The sequence below is a fragment of the Loxodonta africana genome, chromosome 21, assembly GCF_030014295.1.
Source record: "Loxodonta africana isolate mLoxAfr1 chromosome 21, mLoxAfr1.hap2, whole genome shotgun sequence".
Lineage (NCBI taxonomy): Eukaryota > Metazoa > Chordata > Mammalia > Proboscidea > Elephantidae > Loxodonta > Loxodonta africana.
The window spans coordinates 2,168,453-2,186,730 of NC_087362.1; the positions used below are offsets into that span (position 1 = coordinate 2,168,453).

At 43.9% G+C, this 18,278-nt stretch overlaps 1 protein-coding gene across 2 annotated transcripts in view; it reads right to left on the bottom strand.

Moving 5' to 3' along the window:
* Nucleotides 1-18,278, bottom strand: part of WWC2 (WW and C2 domain containing 2) — a 317,713-nt gene that overhangs the window by 55,310 nt on the left and 244,125 nt on the right. For both annotated transcript variants that reach the window (XM_064273548.1, XM_064273549.1), the window contains 6 exons: nt 17,391-17,537; nt 15,967-16,040; nt 11,959-12,201; nt 5,479-5,568; nt 4,029-4,645; nt 391-520 (listed from right to left, as the gene is read on the bottom strand). In XM_064273548.1, coding sequence (XP_064129618.1) covers nt 391-520; nt 4,029-4,645; nt 5,479-5,568; nt 11,959-12,201; nt 15,967-16,040; nt 17,391-17,537 — 1,301 coding nt within the window. The remainder of the gene's footprint in view (nt 1-390; nt 521-4,028; nt 4,646-5,478; nt 5,569-11,958; nt 12,202-15,966; nt 16,041-17,390; nt 17,538-18,278) is intronic.

Below are 18,278 nucleotides of genomic sequence, written 5' to 3' on the forward strand. Positions count from 1 at the left end.
TGTGCCCCTAAGCCTTTAGGGAGAAATTTCTGAGGTCTGCTGTTCCTGAGCCTTGCTAAGGCACACCACACTCCTAGTAGCTTTCAGTGTTTTCAGAAATACACGTGAGAAGTTTCATGTTCCAAACAGACCCTGAGCAACCACACCGACAAGTCCATCAAACTTAAGTTTTAAGGCTCGAAGAATCTCAAAGACCACCAATCACTTTATCATTTCTCTGGCCAGTGGGATGTTTTTGGTATACTGAAGTTTTCAGGCACACCATTTCTTTAACGGCCAAAGCCCTCACTACTACCAAGAGTGGACTAATGGTAGCAATACGTCCACAGCACGTGAGCCCCGGGTGCGGCTGTGAGGAGATACGCAGCAGACAAGGGCCGGAATCCTTACTGTTTCACGAAAGCTTCATAGACACCACTGTCTCCAGCCACAGATTCATCCGACACAGCAGCAGACACACAAGCCAACTTCTCCCCAGGCAAGTGGGTTGCTCTCCTCCTGGGTAAAGTTTTTTCCACATCTAAGGAAGGAGAGTGGTATCACTAGTTAGTATTTCTTACTAAACACACACACAGTTTGGTCATGAGAAATCCAAGATAAATGCTACCCGAGAATGATGTTACCACTAAAATCAACGACAGGGATGATGCAGTGCATTGAGACTTACAGGATTCCTGGGACACGAGTAGTTACAGAACTGGGTTTACGAGATGATAATTTCAGCCATTTTTTGAAAAAGAACTCTTTTTCTTTGTGCTGAAATATTTTAGGGGAAGGAATAAATTACACGAATTCTTACTGACTCTTTGCCTCTCTCTTTTAAGTATTCACCGCAGCCATCATACACTCAGGAGTCCCTGGGTGGTGGGAACGGTTGCTGTGCTCAGCTGCTAACTAGAAGGGTGTAGGTTCGCGTCTACCCAGAGGAGCCTTGGAAGAAAGGCCAGGCAATTCACTTCCCCAAACCAGCCCTTGGAAACCCTATGAAGCACAGTTTTACTCTGACACACGGGGGGTTGCCATGAGTCAGACCTGACTTGAAGGCAACTGGTGGCAAACCACTTGGGGGTAAGAAACTATCTGCCTCCCTCAAGTATTAGAAATATTTCTTTAACAGAGAGCGTCTCGCTACCACTCAATAGCAAGAAAGGCTTTCACTTTTTCTTTTGCCCTCCTCCTCTCTCCACATGCCTTATTCTATATCTTCTGTGCTACTACTTTAATAGAAATTAAAGAAAAAATTATCTGTGACTTACAGGACTTGCTCACCAGCTGAGCTCCTGAATCCTTAGCACCCACTGCCATGCGACCTTTATCTCTAACTCACACCCACACAGGAGCACCCTGCAGTGGGCAAGGACCACTCGTTTCAGGCTGTGTTCCCGCCTGTAACAAGCTGCAAGCCTGTGGCGCTCTGTCATCCTCCAGTGAGCCAGCTGGATCAGTGCTGGTGGGCGTTTCACTGCCCTTCTGAATCGTGGCTTTACATCTTGTTAAGATGTTTAAGTTTTAAGGCTTCAGATTACAGGATTGATGGCTCCATTTTCCCTTTTATTTCTGGCAGTGAGGATGCCTTTTTCCTTGATGATGAAGTGTACCTTCTCCACGCCTGGCACCCTTGGTGAGGGGTGAAGGTGATGACGTGATTTATTGATTACGCCCAGGAATAACCACAGCAGCCTGCAACGGACTTTGACAAGGAGAAAGACTGACTGGGGAAGGACCTCGCAGTTATTTCAGCTTGGTTTCTGTCACCCAGCAGGGATGGGCGCAGGAGAGCAACATTTACATAAAGTAACTCGAGGTCACCTGCGCGAGACTGGAGGGCACTGAGGGGGATGGACAGTGTTGCAAATCTTGAGCTACCAACCCCACGTGAAGGTCAGATGACCCCTGGAGAGGCCAGGCACCGGTGACCGGAAAAGAATCAGTCTTGATAATTTTAGCTGTTTTCCTACATGGAACAGTATTATCCGTGGACAAGGAAGGCTTTGGGACATATTTTTCCTTAGTGTGGTCCCCTAACAGCAGTTTTCTAATATACTAACATATTTAAAAAGTTAAAAATGATTTCATAGAAACTTCACAGACACTAGTTCCCAGCCACAGGCGAACTGGAAAGACACGTAGCAGACCCGAGTGTCCGGAGTAAGGCAGGGACAGAGCAGGCTCTCACTGGGCAGGGGTCTCAGCTCCTCCTCCATCAGGTGGGGGACGGGCCAGCACCTGGCCTCACTTACTGGTTCTTCTGAATTGATGGGTTGTTGAAGAATGGTCACTAGAGAATAAACTAGAGAAAAAACAGCCTAAAACGCTCAATATCGAATATAAAACCCTTCAAATCAAACCACAGAAGAACGGTACAAGAACGCTCCATCTTCTCTGTCTGGTCTTTCTTCCCTCCATCAATCTCGATGGTTTTTGGTAAGAACTATGTTTAGCAGAATTCATATTACTGATTGTCATCATTGCAATAATAATAAAAAATCAGTTGCTGTCATAGTCAACTGACTCGCAGCGACCCCATGCGTTGGAGTAGAACTGAGCTCCATATGGTTTCCGATGACTGATCTTTCAAAGCAGATCACCAGGCCTTTCTTCCGAGGTGCCTCGAGGTGGAACTGAATCTTCAACTTAACAGCTGACTGCGTGAACTGCTGGTACATCCCAGGGGCTCCAACAGTAATGGCAGTGACTGTTTGCTGAGTGTTGAGTGCCAGGTGCTGTGGGATGCCTGAGACGTGATTGAGGACTATGCATTCATCTTCCCGTTGCCCCAAGAGGTAGATGCTGTATCATCTCCATCTGGCAGACGAGGAATAAGCTCTGAACGACTGGATGACGTGCTCACCAGAACACAGTGTGACATCACACCCCCCCCCCCCCCCGTCAGAGGAGCAGAGAGACCCCACACGGATCTCTACCTATTGGGGCCATAAGCAAACACTGCCCCCACGCTTATTTTCCTGGTGGTTGACTCTTTCAGTAACACGGTATTATAGTGTTGGCTCCTCTACAGGAGTGGTAATGCCACACAGATGTCCTCGTGCTCCCTACAGCTGCCCTTGGCCTTCAGGGCACAGGGTGCTAGACTTCAGTAATTGAAACCACAGAAACGAGCTGGATTCCTACATCTGTTTAAACATCTGCAGTGGTCAATCAACTAACACTTAGAGTCACTAAGACCATCACCACAAGATAAATAGGCTTCTTGAAACAGCAATAAAATAATGCTGAAGAGGGCTACAATCTCTTGTGGGAAGGAACACACAGCACCCCACGTGGTCTGAAAGGGCTCCCATCGACCAGCACTGGAGCTTGCATTTCACATCTCGTCTCAAGCAAGCTCCAGAACAGACTGACCACCACACTCTCAGACAACTGTGCTCATCTGCCACAAAGATGTCTGCCTCACAACAATTAAAAAATTAATTTTTCCCTCTGTCACTGTCTCTTTGACTACAAATGCAGACTTCCTTGGGATGCAACTAATAATGTGGCCAGAAGATGGCAGGGCAATACTACACCTGGGAACCTACCTTTTCCAACTCTGGGCAGAAAGGGAAAATCTGGCATGAAACAAAGGTTGTATTTATATAGAATTCCCTGAGCAATCTAGACACTGAACTCTGTTACTAATTAGCTGGTATGCTAATTGCCTTGGTTTTAATCTGTTTTAGGCCAACTTTAAAAGAAAGTTCTTTGCCTTGCTATCTCAAACGAGAATCTATTTTGAAGCACGAAGCACGTTCACAAAGTAAGTTCCCAGTAAGCTGCCACACTCAGAGGGCTTCTGGACAAGTAGCACAGGTACTATGATTAAATCTATTAACTAGGGAAGGTGACTTGACTTTATAAAGAAAAATGTCCAGGTGTATCAACAAAAGCTCCTCAAATGAAGCCAAAATGAATAAACAGAAGAAAGGAGGAAATTACACCATTTTTTTTTGTATAGAAAAAGCAAACCTCTAGTCATCCTCCTTAAAATAATTGAGAGGGAACACTTGAAAGCAAAGGCCTCCACTTACCTGTGGCTCCTTCATATAACGGCTCCCTAGCACACTCGTTAAGATCTTTGTCCTCTAAAAAGGACCTGGATGCTACTCCCGAATCAGAATCCAGCAATATCGGATTTTCACTGAGACCAATGTCTGCAAAATGGTTACTCAATTCACAGTCTTCAAAGTCAGCAGTGAGCTGGAGAGGTGCCTCATGAGAAGATAGCGGATATGCACCGTCCAAGACCAAGGGAGAGCCAGGAGGGGACACGGAGGAAAGGGAGGACCTGGAGGACAGCGACGTCACAGACTTGGGGACCTCAGTCAGTGGGGGAGTGTGGTTGGTTGCTGTGGCTGCCGCCCCACAGGGGTCACTCTGGCCAGGCTGGCTGGGGGACTTAACCACTTCGTTTTCGTGGATGGTGGTGATGGGTCCAGAAGGAACGTAACCACCTTTCTCTTGCAGAAGGAACTCCAGTTTATACTGATAATCCGTGTCTATCTGATTGCCCTGGCTGTTGTAATAGAGCTCACTGGAGCTGAGGGAGTTGAGCGACCCTCTGCTGGAGGTGTTCAGAGATCCCCGGCTGGATGCCAGGGAGCCCAGGCTGCTCCCAGAAGACATGGACAGAGTGCTGGCGGAGAGGCTGGGAAAACAACGACACACACACGTTGTACAACCGTTACAATGTGGAAAACCCAATCCAGCCACAACCCCTACCGCTCCTTCAGGGCCCTGGGGGGGATTCAATGACACCAAAGAACATACTGACCAGGGAAAAGAAACTCGCTACTACATCACTGTCTTCAAAATTATCATTCCTCCTTTTGCAAAGGTTTTTTTTTTTTTTTTTAAAAAAAAAGGATCATACACTTATTGGTAAATCTACTTGCATAGATTTCCAGATGCAATTTTGCAGTTTAAAAGCAAGAAGGAGGGAAAAAAAGGACAAATAGTACTAAGTGTTAATGCAACTATTCTGCTTCAAGAATGAAACTTTTTTATTTTTTAGAGAGGAAGGAGAAAAAAGGCAAGCTTATAAAGTGAGAGGCTATACGAAAGTCCCCTGGGTCCACTAGGATTTTTCCTCTTTCCTGTGTGTATACGGAAAAAGCAGACATTTTTCTAATTAACATAGGAAAATCTACAGCAAACTATTTTAAGCCGAATCTCTGCCACCCTCTCTTTTTAAAGAAGGGTGACAGGAGATACATGTTTTTTCCAAGTATTTATTGGTAGCTAGAATATAATGCACTCCTCTCTCAAGACATATTTCAGACACGTCCAAACACGACTACGGGGTTCATGAAAACATCCACGTAGCTGTTAGTCTGGTCACCCACATTTTCATTGTGCTAGTGACTATTTCCATCACTTTCAAATAGCTGAAAATAAAATGAAAAGTAATCAAAGATAAACTAAAACATACCTGACTGTAGTCCAAAGAAAACTTTCCCCTCAGGAACCTAACAGGCTTACCTTTTCAGTTGTGAATGTAAGTAAGTAGTTAATTTAGTGGTTTCTTCAAGTTTCTGTAGGAGCTCTTTTCTTCTCTCTTCCAATTTCAATCTAGAAAAAAAAAAAACAGAAATGAATTTATTTTCAAATGATTAAGACAAATGAGGAAAACTGAAGGAAGAGATTAAGAAAAGAAAGATACTTATTACATAAATATGCATATCATGAGGGGAAAACTGAATGAACTCTAGAGAGAAAAGGGAGGAGCTGGAAAGAAGAGTCATGAGCAGAATGGCACACAGCTAGGCTAAAGGAGAACTGTAGGCAAATCTCCAACGTTACCAGCAATTTAAAAGTTCTGATACTCTAAAATTTCCTTAACTGGGTAAAAAAAGCCTCATGCTCCACCCAGTTAAGAAAATTTTAGAGTCAGGAAAGGACAGTGATGGCGGGGGGGGGAACAAAAACAACCATAAAGAAAACACTAACAAAGCCAAGGGAATCCTTGTAGAGATCTGTGATTTGGTCTCATGTTACTAAAACATTTGACGGTAATGATAATTATAGAAAGTCATCCTAAGTACTGAATTTAGTAGGGATTGTTCCAAAATAATATTTAGTGATGAAAATTCTAATCCTAATTTGATGAGAATTTTAGCAATTAAGAAACAAATTAGTCCATATTGCCATTGTGAGCTAATCTGGGCTTCACTGTTTCAGCAAGAAAAAGACATAAACGTGGTTTCCTTCCCTCTCTGCGGCACATCTCATCACCTGCACCAGCTGATCGTAACACTTCAACCACATCCGACTGCAAAAGTTTATGAGTTTTTTTAATTAGAGTAATATGGGAATCGTGTACTTGAAGAGTAAGTCATTTTTACATATATCAAGCACCCACAGGTTTATGGAACTGAGAACTGCACGAATGTAGTCCCTGTCGTCTGAAGGCCTGCAGGTACCACCACACTGGGCCAGGGTTCAGGGTGATCCCACCACCGGCAGCTGGAGATTCAGAAAATTACTGTGATTACTAGATCTATACCCTAAGGCAAGTCTCTTAATAAAGGGCCTCATCTTTCTCATCTGTAAAATGGTGATTATAATCTTACTGTATCTATCCGAAGGAATCCTGGTGGTGCAGTGGCTAAGCGCTTGGCTGCTAACTGAAATGTCAACAGTTCGAACCCACCAGCTGATCCGAAGGAGAAAGATGTGACAGTCTGCTCCCGTAAAGATTCACAGCCTTGGAAACCCTACAGGGAAGTTCTACTCTGTCCCAAGGGGTTCGGTGTCTATCGGTGGGGTGCAAACTGTTACGTGCTTAGCTCCTAACTGAAAGAATGGTGGTCTGAACCTACACGGAGGCCTCTCAGAAGAAAGGCCCAGCAATCTGCTGCCTTGAACCCCTACGGAGCGCAGAACTATTCAGCAGGCATGGAGTCACTATGAGTCAGCATCGATATGAGGGCAACTGTCTTTTTTGGTTTTGTTTTGGTTTGTCTACTTGACACAGTTCTTAAAGTGATCAAATGGAGTAATCTGTGTCCAAGTGCTCTGCAGACAATACAAACAAGCATCAGTTGTTCAAAGCCTCAGCACGTACAGCAAGGTGGTGATGTAAAAATCAGTCACTTCTCTTTACAGAAAAAAAAAATTCCCTTTCAACTTTTTTGAAATGTTATATATATTTTAGGCAGTAAAGAAACATGTCTGTATTTTATTTATACGTATCTATCCTTTGATGGGAGCCCTGATGGCACAGTGGTTAAGAGCTCAGGTGCTAACCAAAAGGTCAGCAGTTCAAATCTATCAGCTGCTCCTTGGAAACCCTGTGGGGCAGCTCTACCCTGTCTAATAGGGTCACTATGAGTCGCAATTGATGTGTCAACAACACAATTTCATTATGTTTTTAAATAAAAAAATAATTCTTGCCATTTTCTTTAATATTTCAAAGGGTGGATAAATTTTTAATTCATGGCTTTCAAAGGTGTATTTTAAAAGTACAGTCCTTAATTTTTAATCTCTCACATCTTAACAAGGAAAAGAGTTAACACAAAGTAGATTAACTGAGTTAGAGGGTACATAAAAGCCTGAAGAAAACCCAAAAACCTACTAAAATCCATGTCTTCTGAAACAGGAGAAATGCATTTGAAGTTTTAAAACTGAATATAATGCAAATAAATGAATGCTTTTTTCCAGTGTTCTAAGGAGGTTTCAATTTAACGTCAGAATTTAACTCTGCAACTAACTTTTGCTCAGCATTAAAATTTTTAAAATACAACGCTCCTCTACTTCCAGTCAGTGACAGCTGCTCCTCTGCCCCCAACCCCCGCCCCCGCCAATTGTTCAGGGGCTGCTCTGCATGACTCTTTTACAATTATTTTGAACTACTGACGATGTTTTTGCATCCCTGCTCCCATGTTCCCCAGTAGATCCTAAGCTCCTAGAAGGCAGACATCAGCTCTTTCTCCCTCTTTTACCAAGGCCACCGCTAGAGCAACTCCCTTTGTGTTGGTGTCTTAGGTAACACTTCCACTGGGAAAAAGATAGGGAAGGCACTGGGGAGAGTCACAGACACCCTTCTGGTGCAGCACCGGTTGCTCACTACCTGGGTTTAGCACGTGGCTCTTGTCTCAGAGGTAATTACTAAAAAGCTCCAAGTAGGAGCGGCCAGTCTTACTCAGGTTCCAGGTGCCTTCATAGGAAGCAGTGTCCCCAGCTTCCTCTGGACCATGGTTTAGAATAATTCGCTCAGATGTCAGCCCTTCAAGAAGGCACATCCCTGTCTTGTGTGCCCTTCTCCTAACCCTGTGCTTCTAGTCTTCCTGGGTGAGGAAGGGTCTTTTCGATCTGGCCCCTAAAAGACACCACATCACCACCCCACCCCCACTCCACGGCCAGGCTGCTCCACACCATCCTTTCAGCTGCCCTGTGCAAAGCCTAGGACCGTCATGCTCCCTGCCCTGGCCTTTGGTACCCGCGAGGGGGCCAATGACTCAGACCCGATTCAGACCACCCATTTCCACTTGAGAAAAATTTCATGTGGCCTATACAAGTAAGAGAAACCCTTCTTGACTCAAAAAAAAAAAAGGCACACATATCCCCACTCAGTTGCTTTAAAGATTTTTTTCAGAAGCAGTTTCAAAAAGCATTCGAATAACTGCTGTTAGTTGCTGTTAAGTCAGTTCTGACTCATGGCGACCTCATGTGTGCAGAGTAGAACCGCTCCATAGGGTTTTCAAGGCTGTGGCCTTTCGGAAGCAGATCACCAGGTCTGTTTTCTGCAGCGCCTCTGGGTGGGTTCGAACCGCCAACCTCGGGGCTAGTAGTCTCGTGCTTAACCATTTGTAGCACCCAGGGACTCCATTCAAATTATTAAGAAACAAGACATCTTGCCAATTACAAGGCAAAACCTCTAAAATCTGTGAGAAAATAAGGAACTATGTTAATATCATATCAACTACAGAAAAGCACAGTTCTAGGAATTTCAATAACTGTATGAGAGGAATATGAAAGACATGTGAAATGCTCTCCGGTACATTTTTTTCATTTGAGAGCAATTTCTCTTTTGACCTGATACCCTTCACAACGAGCTTCTCTTGGCCAGTGTGCCCTCCCGCCACTAGGTGGCGAGCTCAGTCATCAACCGCTGTGGGCCGCCTCAGCGACGTGGCTGGCAGCACAGTGCTGGTGGCAACAGAGCTGGGAACAGTATGATCACACACGGTGGCTGAAAATTCATGTAGTTAGCTCCTTCAGAGGCCAAACTTCAGTAATGCCTCAGAATCTTGCCTGAGGCCAAACCTCGAATAATGAGAAATCCACAATATAAATGGAAAACAGGAAAATTTGGGGGAGTGCATGCAGCAAGTGGTCTCTTTGATAGTCGTGTAGGTAGCAAGAAGAAATTGAAGGATTTGGTGTTCATGAAGCACAATCCGTTCTATGATGAAATTACACCATGAGCCTTATTTCCTGGCCAGCACCTACCTGCCTTACCACTGAGGGACACGCTGCTTGCTGAGGTATTCTCCTGCCTTCTAAGCACCCTGTTTCACTTCAACAGCAAAAACCGGCAAAGCAGAAATATACATGTGTAGTATGAAGAAACAAGAAAGGGTGAAGATTAAGGAGAGGGACAGAGTGTGGGGGAATACAGTAAAACTATTAACAGAAACAACAGCAATAACAACAAAGCCCAAAGTCATCCTATGTGTGTCTACCTGGACAAAGGACTCGCTCTGGCAGTTGATTCTGGTCTTCCGGGCACGTGAATACCGAGCCATTTTGGGCCTCCAAGGATAACAGTGAGAAAACTTCATGCTGATCAAGCAACAAAGTCTAAGTCCCTCAACCTTTCACTGCAACATACTCACAGGGATTTGACATTGGTCACGGAGACTGAAGGAAATCAGCATTCATTTTTTTGAAATGCTAAACGACTTGACTCTTCCAAATGACTCAGAAAGCCCACAAGTTACAAATGTAAGATAGGTCCATCTCCCTTCCTGCTAACATCCAATGTAGGGGCGGCCACGCAGGCATTCAAGGTCAGACAGAATAAGTACACTGCTTACTCTCCGTCAGCAGCCACATGACTGGACCTAAGTATGCAACGACGTATTTTACATCGCCCCTTCCTGCTGGAATTTTGACTGTTATTACGTGTGTGCAAAGTGAAGCATCAAAGTCAAATTCTAGGCAGTTGGGAACAAACTATATGTTCAATGTTACTTCATTCGCCCCTTTTTTTTTCCTGAGGCTCTAGCCCTCACAAAAAAGACAAGCAACACGCCACGCTATAAAAGCGATTAAAACAAACACGTGTTTTCTCTCATTCATAGAACAAAACTAAAGGCTGTTTACAGGCCTTTCTCAGATCCACATGCTACAAACACAACAGGTGAGACGGACTGGGTAGCACATTAAATATGTATGATTATACGACATTTATTAAGTGCTACAAAATATACAAAATATCACTGGTTTTGTTTTCACATGGGTCACACACAAGTGGCTTACAGATGATTATCAAACTTTTATCCTAGACACACATACAAAAACTCACAACATCAGCGGTAATTCAGGAAAAACAATCTAATTTAATTAAAAAAAAAACAAAAAAACTAATTCTGCTTTGCCTCCTCACCCTTACTTTGTGTTCTTTTTGTCTTTGTCAGATGGATTATCACCTGGCCAGCTTTCTCACTCCCCTACCTGAAAAGGCTGACCTTTGAGTCAGCACCGCTAGACAAAGATGTCAGCACGAGAAGGAAAGAAAAAAGGGAGACATGAGGGGGATGAGAACGGTTTAAGAGGGTGACATACTGGAACGTGTAGAGGCTTTTCTTCAGGAACCTTCTTCATGCTCTGAAAACTCTGAGGCTGTAGCTGCATATTCTCCTGACTGACGTTTTAACTCACACAAACCAGCTTCTCCAAATGCTAAACTCAGGCTGGGGGACCCCCGTGCTTAACACCTCACCAGGAATATCAGGGTCTTTTTTTATCTCCCCTCCCCCTACTTTTCAAATGTTGTGGTGTTATGCAGAAACACAGCCACAGGCATTTATCGAGGACAAGAAATTAAAAGATAAGGAGCCAAGAATTAAAAAAAAAAAAAAGCAATCGGATTATGGCTGGGCATTTTAAGTTTACCTCCAGGTCCCCTGAAATGATACTGATGTGAATTTCCTGGCTGTCATTCTGGGAAAGGCACTGCTCCCTACTTGCCAGGCCTAGAGGATAGGTTCTCCGTGGTTCTAAAGGGCTCCGGGGCCTGTGGTTTAAACAGGCACCAGACCCCATTAGTCAGCAAGGCCTGGATGGAGCGCCCACACAGGTGTGCACATGCCAGCCGACACACAGAGCTTCCCCTGCTTGGTATTCCAGCTCACCTGTTCGCAGAGCTGGATTTTTCAGATTCAGTGATTAATTAACACCTTCCCACAGAAAGATCAGAAAATTGCTTAGGATATTTTCCTTCACATTTTCACCTGCTTTCATTCAGAGGGTTTCAACTGACAGATAAAATCCAAGTGAACACTTTGTGACCTATTCAGATATTAAAGGGAGCAAGCTGTCTTTCCCTTGCGAAATGCAAAGCAATAAACTTTTGCATTCCTGGGAATAATAAAACTCAGAAGAGGAAGCTTCAGGGCTGTAACAGTCTAGGTAATCTTTCTTATCAGAGTGTGATGGTTATAGCTATTACCCAGACTCGTTCAGTGATGCACCGCATTCCTGGTTTTATGTCAACATTCCTCAGTTATGTGACATCTGTCACAGGCATTTTCATGGGCCCAACAAACACTGCAGGCCACTGAGGGTGTGCTTTACCGCTCTACAGAAAGGAAGTCCTTTTGTGGGTTTCTCAGTTCACTAATAACCACGCGTTTGAGGTTTCCAAAGGGAGTTTACTGGAGGAGATGGCAGCCAGGCATAGCTAAGGCACACCCACAAGGTTGACCCGTCCTGTCCCCAGGGAGGAAGACGAACCTCTCGGCCAGAGCTTGGCTGGGTACACTCCTCACCGACAGCAGCTCTTCCTCCAGCCGCTGCCTCTCAGCTTCCAGGCGCTCCAGTTCACCCTGAGTGCGTTTCTGGGGAGTGACAAACTGAAGCTCTTTCAAAAGTTCTTCCTTTTCGTGAATCAACATCAGCTTCTCCTTCTCAATATCCAGTGCCCCAGGCCAGGCCTCACTGTCCAGCTTTGACAGTTCGATTTTTAAGTTGGCCATACTGAATTAAAGAGATAAAAAGAGATGCGCACAGATTTAGAACTTTCGAGAAAGAGGAGACACAAGCCATGCAAAGGTAGGGGCTTAACCTCTGTTCTTGCTGTAACTTCCTGTGGGCCTGACTGGTTATGCTTAGCTGCCATCTGCTTCATTTTCTCTCACCTTTAACCTGTGAGTAAGCACACCTAGCCACCCGACGGAAGGTGATGGGCAAACCACATACAAGCTTAGGCAGCAGAGAGCTCTGGGTGCCCTGGGCAGGCCGGCCTGACATGGGTGCCCGTGTGGGACGATGTGAGGGCCCCTGTAAGGCTTCCTTTAAGACACCTATCTTTTATGCCATTCTTACAGAGCTTGTTCCTCTAGCTAAAGGCTCTGTCCCCTGGGGTAAAACAGTCATCTCCAGGGCAGGGCGGGCAGTGACTAATAGAACAGTCAGTGAAGGAAGAGGGGAGAAAAGAGGGAAAGCTCAGCCAACTGGTATTAAAGCAAAATCAACCTACCAAGGCTCCTCCATCACCAAGGAAAAGGCGCAGGGACAGGGCGTGGCATCCTTCCACCCACGTCCCCTTAAACAGGGCCTTCACTGGCGTGTATGCTATTTACTGGGCACTTACTGTGCTGGCACTGTACCCATTACTACACTCGGCCTGCTGCCATCTATATACAGTGATGTGGCTACACGTAGAGGACAGGGCGGTGACGGCAGGCCTTCACCAGCACAGGCGGTCAGCTGATATGATACTACCAGAGTGACAACAGGTACTGAAGGGAAGGGGACAGGGATGAGAGGAGGGGAACGGCAGCAAAGGCAAACGTCGCTGGTTCCATAATTTTGCCTGACCCTAGACTTCACTATGTCTAGAGCATCGTAGGAGCCCTAGTGACGCAGTGGTTAAGCACTTGGCTGCTAAGTAAAAGGTTGGTGGTAGGAATCCACCAGCCGCTCCACGGGAGAAAGATGTGGCAGTCCACTCCCATAAAGGTTACAGCCCTGGAAACCCTATGGGGCAGCTCTACTCTGTCTTATAGGGTTGCTACGGGTCAGAATCAACTCATCTGCAATGGGGTTTGGTTCTGGTTTGCTTCAGAACATCATACTGAATGGTAAAATTAACGTGACTCCCAATTTAATATGAATTTCTTGACCACCCGAATCGATTAGCTGTGAAGACAGTCAGGATTTTTCACCAGGTGATCAAGGTAAACTATGACCACAACTGATGTTGGCATAAGAACTCCAAGTTCCTATAAAAAAATGTTGGATAATTACTTCGGATATGTTACAGAACATACCCAAATACGAAAAACACACAGAAAAGGGGGATTTCTTTGTTTGCTTGTTTCCTTTTTGATGGAAGAAATTGTAGAAGGCAAGAAAAAAGGTGAACAAAAACCATAATCAGGAATAAAGATGGTAACGGCTCTACATTCTTGTGCCATAACTTTCTGTTTCAGCTAAAAATAAAAGCGCCATCTTAAGTTCACACTGCATATGTAATGCAGCTCTGATCTCACCCAGCATCCGCACTTAGGATAGATGTTAACATCAGCTATTCTTCAGCTTTAACCACAAAACCATAAAACAACCGCCCTAGCGACTGGAAAATTAGCCATCAAAATGCTAAATAAGCATGATATTATTAGCTTCATTAAGCACATAAAACAAAGGCTGGAAGAAGACAGGTTTCAAAGGAACACAAGCCACCTCTTTACTTGTCAGAACTGAGAAGGTCAGGGCACCTTCAGCACAGGCATAAACCCTGGAGATGCATCTTCTCCTCAGCGTCACTAATAACTTTAAAATAAAACCCAAATGGAGGTATGAAAACAATGCAACCAAACTGGAAAAGAACCAGCATCTTAAGTTTTGATGTGCTTAAAAAAAAAACTGAATGGAGACCGACAGCGTAGTGAAGGAAAGAAAGGGACCTATTACTCATGTGATCACATACTAGGTAGGTTTTGTATTTTGGAAAGAGTATGAAATCCCGGGAAAGAGAATATGAAGAAAATTTCCAGGAACACCCAGGAGAGAAACACTAGTGAGCTCCAGGTGGGATTAACTGTTGGTGGCCAGGGCAAAGCCAAAGCTCAAGCTGGTCCAAGGGAAGTAGAGTCAAGCCCGGAGACCCCAGGGACCTACCGCCTGGATCTCCAAGACTGATTCTGAGTTACGGCCATTCTCCATCACAACAAGACACACAAATTCTAGGCTTTGTTCACAGCAGAGCCCAGGTGATCTGGCTGCTAAAGGGCTACATGGTGCTCAGAACACAAGGGCTACACACACCATCTACCTGGAAGATGTCACATCACTGGGGCCACCACACCACCCATTGCCGTCGAGTCGATTCCGACTCATAACCACCCTGTAGGACAGGTTAGAACTGCCCCATAGAGTTTCCAAGGGGTGCCTGGCAGATCTGAACTGCCGACCTGTTGGTTAGCAGCCGTAGCACTCAACTGCTACGCCATTCACTGGGGCACAGAGCAACATATCCACTCCCAATTCTTACTGAGGGTCAGGCACCAGTCTGCACGCTGAGAAGAGATGATAAAGTGTATGAAATTTTTGCTAACCTCAAGAAATGTATATCTACCTGGGAAAATTTAGAGACCCTGAAATTAGCCAAGTAAGTTGCTGTCCAGAAAGATTAAGTGACTTGGTCAAGCTCACATGGTTAGTAATCAGTGGAAGAAAGCTTAGGTTTCGTTCAGTAAGTCACAGCACCAAGTAGTACCAGTAAAGCGTGCTGCACAGGGCCCAATACTGCATTTAAGCAGACCAAATGGTTACTTTTTTCAAGTCAGATAACCTTTAAAAACTTAGGGCAATTATTTTTAAATTATCACCATTAATAATAACGGATATACTTCAAATTTTTAATTCTGTATTCTTTATAGTAAAATTGCCTTCCTTATGGTAGGAAACCATGACACTCTAGTAGGTTCTATGAGCTCTGCATGCTTAGGAGAAGGGCCAAAATATAGACCTCCGTCTCCTGCTGAGTGATAACGTAATTTTCCTAATGTCTTTCTAGATAATAAAGCAACAGCATTTTAAGCTCTTAAAAAGAAAATAAGGAAATTGAATATTTCAGTATGACCCTGTTCCTTAAAATAAGCCAAGTGCTCTATACTAGGAAAACAAATTAAGTCTATCTAGTAGGTGAGGCACTGAACCCTCTCACACCTCACCATAGCAGTCACAAGGTAAGAAAGAGATAGCACAGGGGTTAATAAGGGTTTATAAGGTAGAGGAGAGAAATAATCTCTCTTCCTTCCACGTGAAAGAAGTAAACTGGAAGAGACACCTCAGCCTTTAGCAGTTAGTCTTCACTTTAAAGCAAAGCAACACAGTCAAGGATGTTTACCTCAGAGCTCAACAACTATTAAGTCCTGTATGAGTCGCTGTATCACGCTTCTATCTGAGAAAGCAATCTTCTCACTTTTCACTGTAAGTACTGTACAAGCTCAAGGCCTCTTTCTTCCCGAAGAGAACGTGATTGTTTCATTCCCACACAACAGCCCATAATTCTCTCTGTTCTTCCACTTTCAGGGGAGGGAGAGAGAGAAAAGGTAGGGGAGAAAGGACTCCACAACTCTAACTTTCTAAGAAAATGAAGGGTGACCTTGGTAAGAACGCTCAGCCCAGCTCACACGGGAGCGCCCAGCAGGTGTCACTAGAGAAGTAAAGATCAGCTCTGGAAACGCCAGCACGGAGCCCACCGACCACTGACCCACACGGCTCCTCTGTCATTACCTTCTTTTGGCTTCTTCATACTGTAGGCTTAGCCTGACCTTTTCTGCTAAGTTTGATCTGCTTCTCACTCCAATCTAGTAAAAAGCAAAAGGAAAAAAAGTCAATTAACTCTACTAATGAATGAAGTAAACTGCTTTTGTTTCTAGGAAGTACAAGTAATTGAAAAGCTAAGGAAGACAGTGCTGAAATTGGGAACACCAGTTTAAAAAGGCACTAACTTTCGAGTCTCAGTAGGAGCAAACGTTCCTTTTTAATTCAAGCTTGTCTGTTTTCTCAAAGACTAAGTCCTTAATACCGCTTTTTCCACACATTAAATTCAAGATTAAAAAATATCGAGTAAATGTTTCTGGTATCTCAGAGTTTATGAAGGGTGTGCAGGTCAATAAAATTTATGAACTGGAACTAATTTGCCGCTAGGAGCCAACATTTCCATCATTTAGCGTTCAACTGCACAAAATATAAACTAAATAACCTCAAGGATTAATTTTTCAAACAGGTGACTTTTACTTTCAAAGCACATACTTCAAAACGTAAGAGAATACAAAAATAATTGGGGGCTTATTAAATAGTAAGTACCTGCTAATGACTTCCCAAAAAGGGAGAACGCAAATAGCGATAATATCTTTGACACCTTAAATATTTTTGAATGTTGGTATAAATCACAAATTAAACATTTTAATATAATCAACTTCAGATTACGGAAAACAAGCTTTCTTGTTAGTTTTAAAAGGTATGTATTAATGTTTCCCATTAGCCTTAATATTTATTTGAAAGGACCTAAATTTCTAGAACTCTAAACTTAACAGCAAAAACTTAGATTTCATGTGTCTCTAGGCTTTCAATGGTGTTTCTGAATAAATACAGCACAGGCAGTCCCCGAGTGACCAACGAGATCGTTCCCAAGTCTGTCTGTAAGTCGAATTAGTAGGTAAGTCCGAACAGGTACACATGGTTCTTATTCGGCATCAGTTAGTCAAATGTCTGTCTTGGTATACAGGATATATTTTACCGTTGTATGCATATAAAAGCACTTAAGAAACACTTCTAAACTGCACAGTGTTTTCATGAGTGTTGCAAAGTAGTGGGTGCGTTAGTTATTATGAACCATTGTATGTATTCACCTTGAATTTTTAATATAATGGGCTTTATGGCAATCCGTTCTTAAGTACGAGTTGTCCGTAAGTTGGACATTCATAACCTGGGGACTGTCTGTACCATACAGTTTGAACAAAGCTATTCATATGGAGAAATCCTGATATACTTGGCACCTACACAGAAAAGGTAAGGCTATGATTTTGAAACCAACCCTACGTGTGTGAAACACTGGCTACGCACAGCAGAAACTCCAACCACGTATCTGGCTCCTGTTCCACTTTGCCACCAAGGACAGCGCTGAGACCAGCCCTTCCACATGGATAACTTACGTCGCCAGAGATGCTCGTCTGCGAGCCAGCATCAAGGGTCTGCCTGGAGAGGGACAAATCGGAGTCCACAGGACTGGACCTCAGGTCCGGCTCAGACCTGCCAATGCTCTGATCCAAATGAAACCGTTCCTGCAGCTTAGCAAGGCTCTGCTCAGGAAACACGAAGCATCTCGTTAAGCTTAACATTTAAGAGGGCAGCCCTTCCCTACCAGGTAAAATGAAACTAAAAGAGATAATTTCGACAGAAAAAACAATGACTTAATTTGAATAGGCACTTGTCACTTTAAATTATTGAAAAAAAAACCAAGCAAACAAGGGCCGAACATACTTCTGCCACACACGCACGTGACACTGGAAGCACGTGATGTCCTACGAGGCGGTTTAGCTTACCTTTCCCAAGGACGCGCTTCCCCATGAACAATGGTTTCTTTGTATTTAATACATGCATTTCTTATTTTTAAAATTTCATTAAGAAGGATCTGTTTTTATAAGAACCACTGACTTTATACAACAAACATTATGGAAACATGATACATGTAATACATATAATCTCATGTTAGATATAGCAAGAAAACTTCCTGCTAAGAAGACTTCTAACAGTTACACCATCTTACAGCTAGACAGCACCCAACAGATTGCTTAGCCCACATGAATGTCAGAGATGAGGAAACCGAGGCCCAGAAGTCTAGGTGGTAATGGGTGGCACAGGCCTGGTGCTGAGCCTGTCTGTCTGTTTTACTGCGGGCCACTGCTGCAGCCACACACCTGGTTCGGTAAAGCGAACAGTCGAAAGTTAGTGTGCCTGCTGTTTGCACCTGGGTTTAGTATACAGGGTTCTTTAGAGGAAGGATGTGTGCAAGTGAGAGTATTAACAAGGAAAATTTTATC